The sequence below is a fragment of the Furipterus horrens genome, unplaced genomic scaffold (genome assembly GCF_987537825.1).
Source record: "Furipterus horrens unplaced genomic scaffold, mFurHor1.1.pri manual_scaffold_5, whole genome shotgun sequence".
Lineage (NCBI taxonomy): Eukaryota > Metazoa > Chordata > Mammalia > Chiroptera > Furipteridae > Furipterus > Furipterus horrens.
In genome coordinates, this window is record NW_028327175.1 from 22,575,138 (window position 1) to 22,586,701 (window position 11,564).

General features: G+C 38.1%; 1 protein-coding gene across 1 annotated transcript; it reads left to right on the forward strand.

Annotated features, from left to right (window-relative positions):
- The first annotated feature begins 597 nt into the window (after nt 1-597).
- On the forward strand, nt 598-3,906 carry LOC150008267 (protein GVQW3-like). Its single transcript, XM_090279308.1, has 2 exons — nt 598-1,181; nt 3,798-3,906. Exons 1-2 carry the CDS (start codon nt 598-600, stop codon nt 3,904-3,906), a joined length of 693 nt encoding a protein of 230 aa, XP_090135434.1.
- The last annotated feature ends 7,658 nt before the right edge of the window (nt 3,907-11,564 follow it).

An 11,564-nucleotide genomic window follows, 5' to 3' on the forward strand; every position in this document is an offset into this window, starting at 1 on the left:
GGGGCGCGGAGCGGACGGAGCCCAATCGCCGTTCTCGCTCCGTTTGCCCGCGTGCCCGACCTCCCCCGGCCCAGCGCTCAGCGCCGTGGGGACCGCGGGCGCGCCCGGCCTCGGCTGCGGAGTCGGGACCCGCGCCTAAGTCCAGGGGACCGGCCACACCTGGTGCCGCGCGGGCCGGGTAGGCGGCCTTGGCGCGCGTGTTCCGTTCCGAACGGGAACGCAGGCGAACACGTCGCTGGAGTCTCCGTTTCATTGTGACGCCACGGAGGGCGCCGGCGGCCGCCGGGGCTGGCTGCGGGGTGCGCCGGCGTTGCGCCCGCGTTGCCGATGGAGTCGCTCAGGGCCGGCGACAGGGGGTACTTCATGGGCTCTGCGCTCGCCGGGTACCGGAAGGCCCACGTCGCAGCCTTCCCGTCATGCTTATCCCGAAAGTAAAGAAGCGGCTTTCGCGCACAGGGCCGGCGCCTTGTTACTTGTGACTGCCATCAGGGAGCGTAATCCAGGGCAAAGGGCCGTCTGCTTAGCCCGCATTTCTTCACCGACTGAGCTGTAATCGACATGTAACGTTTGTTTCAGATATAAAACACCGCAGTCAAAATGACTGAGTGGGTAGAACAGCGAATCTGCATCAAATTTTGCATCCGGCTTGAACGTTCCTGCGCAGAAACCATTCGGATCATCCAGAAGGCTTTCGGGGCCGAGGCCATGAGCGCAGCGCAAATAAAAGTGTGGCACAGACGCTTCAAACATGGGCGAGAATCTGTTGCAAGTGACCCGCGTCCTGGGAGGCCTGCAACGAGCAGGACCCCTGAGAACGTGGAACGCGTACGCGCCGCCATCAGCAAGGACCGGCGGCTGACGGTGCGAGAGCTAGAAGCTGGTCTGGGGATTCCAAAAACCACCGTGTCCCAGATTTTGACGCAGGACCTTGGCCTGAAACGTGTGGTGGCAAAATTCATTCCGCAGCTCGTGCTACCAGAGCGGAAGGGGCATCGCGCTGCAGTTGCCAATGACTTGATTCAACCTGATACCAAGGAACCAGATTTCCACAGGGAGGCCACCACCGGAGGTGGATCGTGGGTCCATGACCCAGAGACGAAGGCCCAGGCGTCCCAGTGGACGTCGCCTGGTTCTCCACGTCCTAAGAAGGAGCAGCAGAGTCGCAGCAAGATCAAGACCATGTTAACTGTTTTTTGATTGGGAAGGTGTTATCTGTCCATCACGAGTTCGCCCCTCTGGGCCAAACGATTAATAAGTAGCTCAGCCTCAATGTCCTGCCCGGCTGAGAGAGGCGATGTGACGAAAACAGCCACCGCTGTGGGCACCTGGTGATTGGCAGCTTCATCCCAACACGCCTGCTCACGCATCACGTCTCATGCAAAGTTCTCTGGTGAAACGTCCAATCACCCGGGTGACTCAGCCCCCCTATGGCCCAGACTTGGTGCCCTGTGACTTCTGGTTTTTCCCAAAACTAAAGTCACCTTTGAAAGGGAGGAGACTTCAGACCATCAGTGAGATTCAGGGAAGTATGACGGGGCAGCTGGTGGCGACTGGGAGAGCTGTGTGAGGTCCCAGGTGCCTGCTTTGAAGGAAACTGCGGTGTCATTGTCCTGTGTACAGTGTTTCTTGTGTCTTGTATCTTCTTCAATAAATGTAAATTAATTACCATCTCACCAAAAAAAAAAATAAATAAAAAAAGTCATAAAAGTAATAAAGAATAAAATGATTCATAAAGTCACCTTATAATCCAATCTTCAATGCAGAAATATGGTGTTTGAAGTGTAATTTATTAGGACTTCTGAAATGTTTTTTTCCAGGAGCATGTAAATGAACAACAATTGAACAGGTTGTCACTAAAATAATCAAATACAAAAAATAGGTGCAGAAATGTTTCACAAATGCCATATCATCACTGCAAACATTTCATACAGGGAAAACACACTTCCCCAAGTCTTGTTGTGTGCACTTGCTATAAGGAAACTTCTTGACTTTCCACTTTTTGATTTCTGAAATAATTGGAGAACTCTTTACTTCTCAAAAAGTTCTGACAGTCAGAAGGCCAAATTAGGAATCTCATAACAGATGTATGATTATGGTCTTTGTTTGTTTCTAAAATATATATATTTCTTATAAACTTCAATAATATGCTCAAAACACTTCACTTAGGTTCTGTTTTGAGTTAGCCCTGCTTAAACGAGATCATAATTCCCAATCTTCACCAATATTTCTTCAGCACTCTAAAATACAAAGAATCAAAATTAGCAACTGCAAAAATATGCATAAGTGAGGTAATTTGGCATTAAAAATATATAATAAGCTGTTTAACTTCATGCATAATCTTATTAAATGGCAATAACCTTTTATAAAGATGTTAATGAGTTCTTTATAACTATTTCTTCACCTTTATCATTCTTACTCTGGGATGGTCTAAATACACTAAAATGGAGAAAAAATAGAATTTGTGTCCTTTTATAATGTCTGTCTTGTGATATACGCCTGATACATTTATATCAACCTGCCACTATTTCTCGATTCTAATCTGTTGGTTTCATACTCAAAAGTCTTCTAAAGTCATCATTTATATGAGAGACACAAAAGCACCCATATCTAAAATAACCAAATTTATGAGTAGCTGAGTCTAAAGGTAATTCTTCACTTCATTGAACAGTGAAAGTTGTGAGACATTTAGTAGATGCTGTTCATTGCGTTACTAGCAAAGGAGGATTCTTCTATTGTGTGGTGAAGTCACAAGATCACAGAACACAGCACCACACACTTTCAAGGACCTTCACTACAAACTTCTCAATATTTTCAAAACACATCCCACTCCTCTTGCGCTCCTTTGAGATACATTATCAACCTTACCAGATTCTTTGTTTTGAATTATCTCCCTGTCTTAATCCTTGACCAACTAATGTCTCAAAATGCATTAAAGCAACAATTCATTCCTTCTCTGCTCTGCTCTTTATGATGATTAGGCATCTGACACTCTCATGAGCATAAGATGACTCAGTTTTCTTCCCCCTACTTGGAGTGATAAGGTTTTTGTTTTAAATAAGTGAATATAAGTTACTGTCCAATGTTGAACAACTTCAGTGAGATGATGGAAGGAAAGCTGAAATAAAAGGAGGCAGATGAAACAATTTTTAATTTTATTGATGACCAGATAATGTCATTTTTAAACCTACTATATAAGATAATTTGTAACATTTTACATTTGAAAAACTGAAGTCTACACTTTGCTTAATTTCTACTACTTTTTTCTTCCAGTTGATTTTCCAGTAAATGATCTTTCTATTTTCTGCCAGCATCCACAGATTTTTCTCTTTGATGTTTTATGTTCTTGATGATATAAATCATTACTTCTCTATTTATTTGAATGTTCCAAAGAGAGTGCCAAAAGTGCACACAAACATATATTCACACATATATGTAATCAAAATTTTACACATATTATATATTTAATCAATATGTTGTATATAGTTATGTATACAATTAGTCATACATTCACATAGGTTTCAAAATTATCTCTAAATTATTGCCAAATTGTTCCTTAATCCTGTAATAATTTCCTTGGCTTCTCAAATTAATCTCTCTATATCTTCAAGTCCTATATAATAGCAGTAATATTAGCTTCCAGTCAGAAATGCAGTTATTGATGACCACAATTTTCTGGAATAATTTGGGCTCATACCAAATAGAATCTGACTGGTTATTAAAAGTGCATGATTTACTGATTCAGCTGGATCCCAAAAGCCTAAAACAAAACATTGCCACCAGGTACTCTCTCTTTAAAGCAAGCTGCTGGATGGCTCACGGGTTACTTGCCAGGGCATGGCCCCACACAGTGCTGCCAACATTGCAGAGGTTATAGGGAATATTGAGGACATCAGTTTAGATGTGTGATGGCAGCCATCCAAGATGGGCTTCAAGGGACCACCAAAGAGCTTGACCCATGCTTCTGGAAGTTTGGGGACATGGATTGGCTCAGTGGTGATATTCGAAATATTTAAAATATTTAACAACGGCTACTACACTGATGTTGATGGACACTGGAGCAGGATCCTGGGGCACTACGGTACTGGACAGTATTCAATTGCTGGATGGTGGAAAAGTGAGGGAGAGCTGTGAAGGAAGGGGAAGGGGTGCACTGACTTGATTGGAGAACTCGGGATAGCCTACCTCTCAAACTTATAAAAGTATGTTCACGTGTTAATCTGTAAGGTTTTGTCTGCCATTGACAAAAGATCGGCCTTGATTAGTTTTTTATTTACGTGCGCCAAACTGAAGGTCAAAAGTGATTGTGATGCTGCTGACCTGAGCCAATAGCAAAGATAGAAACAGAGACAGAGAGAAACAGAGAGGTAGAGAGGGAGAGAGAGAATAAATCAGGAATGAGCATCACTTTCAAGCTGGAACCACGCAGAAAGAGCATTAATTTCCAGTCTTTGAATCTGAGTACTCGTCTGGTCTAGACATTTTAATGACTGAAGTGAGCTTGTTCTCTGAAATTTTATTTGAGCTCTTTATTATTTAAGTGTAATTGAGTAAAAATCTGAGGCAAACCTGGGAGTTCATCCAGGGGAAAGGAGAAAATGATCCCACGGTCCAAATTTAAAAGGTTAGTAGCAGGAAATGTAAAGTTTATTTTCTGTTTGCATCTTAACATTCATTTGGTAAAAGGATTACAATCACAAGGCATCCAATTTGAACTTCAACTGCCATTTGAACAAGGCTGGGCTTATCAGATCTGTCAGTGGGAAAGGCCAGGGCATTTGGCATGATGGTGTATGCTATCGTATTTGGTTGGTTTGGGTTTCTTTGGGTGCCAGCACAAGAGAAGAAAAGAGTATAGAACACCAGAACTGCCCCATGCTATGTTGTTTCTGCTCCTGACTGGAGGCTTTAGGAGAACACTTCAGGCAGAAGCCGGAGATACAGTTTTTAACACAAGTCGGCCAGAGATGCAGTGTCCCCAGCATAGCTGCTAGGCAATGGACAAGCTGTAACCCCCACAGGACAATGGCTTTGTCTTTCCTTTATACAGAAACTGTAGTCGGTTTTTGGTAGAGTGAAGATTCAGCACCACATCAGAACCTCAGACCTGTACTTTGGGGAGTGCCTGCTGAACTCGATGGTTCCAGCAGACCCTTGCAGCAGTCACTGTGAGGTGTCACCCAAGTGACTCTGAAAGGGCCAGGGTGGCCAAAGAGAGAGTGAATCCCCAAGGTTAGGCTAGACCAGCAATTCCTAAACTTGTAGGCCCTGGGACCCCTTCACACTCTTAAAAATCACTGAATATGTCATAGAGCTTTGGTTTATGTAGATTTCATCTACTTATATTTACTACATTAGAAATAAAAATTTAGAAGTGTTTTATATATTTAAGTTTTTTTGAAATAGCGATGAAAATATTATATTAATATAAATATTTTTCATGAAAAATAACTATATTTTATAAAGAAAAATTAAAAATTTAAGTGTCATTGTTTTACATTTTCATATATATCTTTAATATGCCACTTAAATACATAATCATAAACATATAATATATGAATATGTTTTTAATCTGTTATAATATGTTATTTCAGTTGAAGTATATAAAAAAAATCTGGCCCTACACAGACATGTACCTGAAAAATAATAGACTATTTTAATAGGTGTTTCAGATGATTGATATAGATCTTCTTATTTTAAATTATTATATTATACATTATCAAAAATTCACATTTATTAATAACACTACTGTATTAGTCAACTAGGGTTGCTATTACAAAATATCACAGACTGGGTGACTTAAACAACAGACATTTCTTTCTCTCAGTTCTGGAGGTTGGAAAACCAAAGATCAAAGTGCCTATTTGTTTGGTTATAGATGAGACCTCTCTTGCTGGCTTGCCGACAGCCCTTTTCTCACTCGGTTCTCATATAAATGAGAGCTAAAACGGAGAGAGAGAAAGAGCACTCTCATCTCTCTACCACTCCTTATAAGGGCTCTCGTCCCATCATGGAAGCCCCAGCCCTATGACCTCATCTCAACAGCTCCCCCCCCCCCCCCCGAAATGCCATCACTTTGGTGGTTAGGTGAATCTTAAGGGAGATAGACTTTCATCCATAACAACCACCAAGCTTATCAGATTAGCCTTTACATATTGTGGATCCATCAAATAATAGCAAAACAAGTTGTCCAAAATTCTTATTTTCATTTGAAATGTCCAGTTTCATCTTTGCTAAAAATACTGTCTTTTGTTTTCCTTGAAGTCACAGGCTCATTTATTTTTTGAGGAAATGTCTGCCAAATAGTCAAGTCTAAAAATCATAGTTTGTCAGCTGTTCTTTAAGGCAGAATGAGTGTTTCATAAAAAAAACAGCTAGTTCGGTTCACAGCTGAAACAATTGTGTGCGTATTTTTTCTCAGAGTCCATCCCACATCATCACCAGCATATTAAAAATGTGTATTCAATATTAGAGATTTAATAAAATTAATTTTTTTTCTGCTTCCTCAAAAATATTCTCAAGTGAAACTAGCAATTTTTTAAATTTTGATTTTACTTAGCAATGTGTCAGGGTAAAGAATTGAATGACCGCTAGTTCAATTTGGTGCCTCTGCTTTGATTCATGCTCAGGTGCTAGCTTCACACTCCACTGCGTTTGTACCTTCACTGAAAATGACATATTAAATCTTAATATCATTATTGAAATAGTGTCTGACTTGCAGTCCTCCTGAAAGATTATTGACCATCTTCTAGGACCTACATACTACATTTAAGGTTTCCTGGGCTAGATAATATGGTAGTCAAGGGAGAAAAATTTAGTGGCTTATCTGAAGGAGAGAGTATCCTAGTGTCTTGAAGTGAAGTGGCATCACTAAAGTTATATGGCTGAAAGTGGCAAAGCTGGCTCTCGAACCCATGCACCCTGGCTTCAGGCACAGTATTGAGTCTTCCAGATCATATTACATTCATGATTAATTGCTCTATTCCTGATCTCAGTGAGCCTTAGACATAATATAATATTCCTTAAAATTGTTCGACATCTTACCCCCAAAAAGCTATCAGGTAAGATTATTGAACTGATTTCACCCATAGATCAAGCCACCTGTCCTGTGAGCCCCTATTTATAAGTGCTTTCAAATAGAGATATTAATATTCTTCAGGGGAGAATTTGTGTCATCACAACCACAGCTTGGAGACATAACCTTATTAATAGAACATAACAGCCAAAAGACGAAATGCTCAGAAAGATGTAATTGATTTTTTGAAGACTATGTAAAAGAATGAAGTTGCTTTGCCTTACTAAAAGCATCATCCTGTGCCTGGAAGGGATGGTGTTTATTAAGGGACGTTGTGTGCCATTTATGAACTGCACTATTGAGCGCTTCCTTATCGCAGCCATTAAAACAAAAATACATCTTTCCCTCACCTCTTTTTGCTATAAAGGAAAAGTAGATGAAATCTAGATCAATTGGGCACTAAGAATAGAAAATAGGGCAGAGATGTGGAGGCAGGGGTAGAGCAGAGTGGTAATAAATTTTTGAACTCAGGAGGTATTTAATATTAGGGTTTTAAAACTTTGCTTACAAAATGCTGAAAAAGACACCCTGCTTTTCCTAATGATTATGCAACTTGGGTTGTTAGCACTATTTGGGCCTGAAAAATATTGTCTGCTGATTAGACATGAGAATGCAAATAATCAAAAGGAAGCTTTCAAGGAAAGGACAATGGATGTTATGTGTAAAGAATCATAAAATAATCAGGTGACAGAGTTCTACTGTTGACATTTCTTACCAAGAGAGTGTTTTTATATTCAATCTACAGAATGAAACAAAAGCCATTTTCAGGATTGGATTTTGTTTTATTCTATAGACACATATATGTTTTATATAATAATGAACAATCTAAAATATCCAAAAGTTTGAGATAACATAAAAGTATGAGTATCCATTATTTAAAGTGTCTTTAAATTTACTATATGTGTTCCTTCTTACTTCAATTTATTTTACCCATGTGATTATTAAACATTTAAAAGAGCTATATAATATAGTTATTAGACTTATAAGTACTAAAGAGTTTCCATACTAATAAATTTCCCCTACAATTTTGGAGTTATTAATGATGTCTGCTATATTCAGTGTTTATTTGTGAGAATTTATTAAAAGATTGTAAACAATCATTGTTTCATGTAAGTATTCACTTTGGCTACATGCAATAATTTCTGTTTATTAAAAATTGACAGTATAAAGACAACATTGGGCAAAATAATTTGCTTAAACACAAGTAAAACAATTTTCAGTACTACTGCAATTCTCTATTTGAAAGCTTTTGTAGGGATGTTACCCAAAGCAGTATTTGTTGTGTTTCTAATTGTGAAAGAAGAGATCAATAAAGGGTCTACATCTTTCAAATAACATTGGGCTCAGTGGCCTGTGTCAGAGTCATTTTTCAGAAGCTGCCATTTTGCCTAATACAAACTTAGTAACTACTATCCATAACCTCCATTTGTCATAAGTAAATTTATGCAGTTATATATGCATGGCATACATTGGCATGTTTTCTTTCATGTAGCTGTGAAATCCTATAATTTTGGTTAAAAAATAACATAGAATTTCTCTCTTATAAATATCTTTTATCTCAGATAAATGTTTTAAGAAACCTTTAAGCTTTGTTTTCTCTCAATCATGCAAATTAACTACAGAATGCTTATACGTCAAGTATACCTAATGTCAGATTCTCGACAATACTCTACCAAAGACACTAAGAGTCTAACCTAGTAAGTTACATGAAGATATAATACACAAGCACTAAATAGGGTCTTATTTAAACACTAGGAAACAAAATTAAATTGGTGTTTCTACCCATATTTCATTTCAATGCATAAAAGTTAATGAAAATAACTGATTTTCATTGCAAATGTGGAAGAGAGAAATGTGTTTACTAGCATGAATGTGCTGTTTAAACAACCTTCATTTTGTTCAAATAGTCCAGTTCTTAAAATTCTTAAAATAGTTTTTTATTGACACCAGTGAAAAGGGGGGGGGAAATTTTACTTATTTTAGTACACATTTGAAAATACTTACTCAGACACACTCAAGAATAAATGTATCAGTCAAATTTAGCGGGAAGTAAAGTATCATCCCACTCACCTGTGAATTGCAGAATTAAGCAAATTTATGCAATATAACAATAATGTCTCCAACTGCCACTCTTGTTTTTGTTCTACTGCATTTTTTCTCTTGAATACGAGAATTGGGTGCCCTCGACGTTCTACGTGCTTATGAAATACATTATTTTTTCCCTTCCAAGCCTGTAACTTTGCAAATAAATTTACACTCAACATACCATTGTTTTCCCATATGTCAAGCTTTTAAGGTAAACTCCTGCTATTATTTTAACAAATACTTACTGAAAGGCTGCTTCATACCAGGCATTATTTGAGACACCAGTTTTAATATTTCCAGTCAGAGACTTTCCTATGGGCCACTCTTCTTACTACAAGTGATCCCAGAAGAACTGGACAGCTGCCACAGATAAAATTAGTGATAGTGTGAGAATTACCTGGCAATATTAGAACCAGTGCAGGTGTATCATTCTCATTTGCTAGAAGAGTAAAAAATTAAAAGAAGAAATGGCATTTTTCTCTTTTTTTCACTTTTTGCTGGATAGACAAGCCCATGTTAGTCATTTAAAAATCATTTGCCCATCTGATAAAAGCTATACCTTTGATCAACACATCACTAATGAGGCAGCAGAAGCATTCTTCACTCTGTCTCTATTAATGGAGATAGTACATTTCAAAGTGACAAAATACTTCTGGTCATTATTACCTAAAATCTGAAATAAATGGTATCAATTTTTTTTTGTTTTATTCTAACTGAAGGACATTTTTTTCATTGCTTTTAGAGAGATAGAGGAAGGGACAGGGGGCTTAGAAGAGGAGGGAGTGGGAAACAGAGGTAAAGAAACATCAATGTGAGCGAGAAACATTGATTGGTTGCCTCCCATACGTGCCCCGACCAGAAACCGAACCTGTGTCCTGCCTGAGAATCAAACCTGCTACCTTTTGGTTTTCGAGACAACCCAATCAACTGAGCCATACCAGCCAAGGCTGAAATGAATGGTGTCACTTTAAACTGAAAAAAACTTCTCAACATTATTGTAAAGCCTTCCATTTTAATAGACAAAAATTTAATTAAATATATTTATGAACTAAAACAGCATGTTTCTAAAAGATAAGAACTTCCTGCCACTGTCTCTAACTTTGACTTCTCTACTATTGTCCAAAGAAGAAATCAAGTACAATAGTCCCAGATTCTCTTCTAGCTTTCAAATTCTATAATTTTTTCATGTGAAGTACATCCTTATGTATTCAAAAGCACTAAAATATATATTTCAGGCATAGATAACACATCATGTAAAAGTTTTAGAGGATAATACATATTAAAGAAAAAATTTCATTTTATTCTCTAAAATAATTTTTTAAATATACAATTGACCTAAGAATATCAAAGCGAAATATGAAAAATTCACTCCCCTACCTTATTTAGCTATCAAATACATAAGCAAGAAGATGATTAACAGTGAGAACTTATATTCTTATGGTCAAAAAAAATATTTTTTTCAAAACCACACTTAATTTTTATAGAGAGAACATAGAGAAAGGTCCTGGGATTAATGTTAGAATTCTAGCCCTACATAATAAGAACATAGTCCTGCTAGTTTTGGAGCCAAAGCTCCCCACAAAAAAAAAAAAAAAAAAAAAAAAAAAAAAGACATAACTAAATGTTTGTTTTCACCAAAAATCCCTATGTTGAACCCTACCCTCATATATGAGGGCAGTGTCAGAGAAGGCCAAGTGGAGAGCCAGTACTCTCAGCACTGTCCAACCATGACGAGGTTGCCTCACAGCTCTGTGGGTCAGTGAAAGCCATGCGTGTGCAGTAGTAATGAGTTACTCCTAGCCCTCCCAGCCAGGGAGGTGTCAGTGGAGACTGGGGAGCTAGAACCCGGCTATCACTCAGCAGTAGCAAAAAGCCCAACACCAACATGGCAAAGATGTTGGAAATATTGGAAGATTTTAAAGCAGCCATCATAAATATATTTTGGTTATCAATGATAAACACACTTGAAACAAATAAAAACTAAATCTCAGCAAAGACGTAAAATATATAAAGAGTACTAATGAAAATTTTAGAACAGAATAATAAGATAATTGAAAAACATTCTGGTGGATGGGCTCAATAGCAGAATGGAGAGCAAAAGAAAGAATCAATAAACTTGAAGATTCAGCAACATAAATTAAATCACCAAATCTAGGATGGGGGAAAGAGAGAAAATATATTGAAAAAAAAAATCACTGTAGCCTCAGAGACCTGTGGGAAACGCACTCAAATAAGTGATGGCTTGAATCTTCCCAATTTGGCAAAAGATATAAATGTACAGATTTAAAAAGCCAAGTGAAGCACAAATATGATAAACTCAAATCCATACTAAGACATATCATAGTCAAATTTCTGAAAACTAAAGACAAAGTCAGAGGCAGAGCAATGGTCAAAACTAGTATAATTT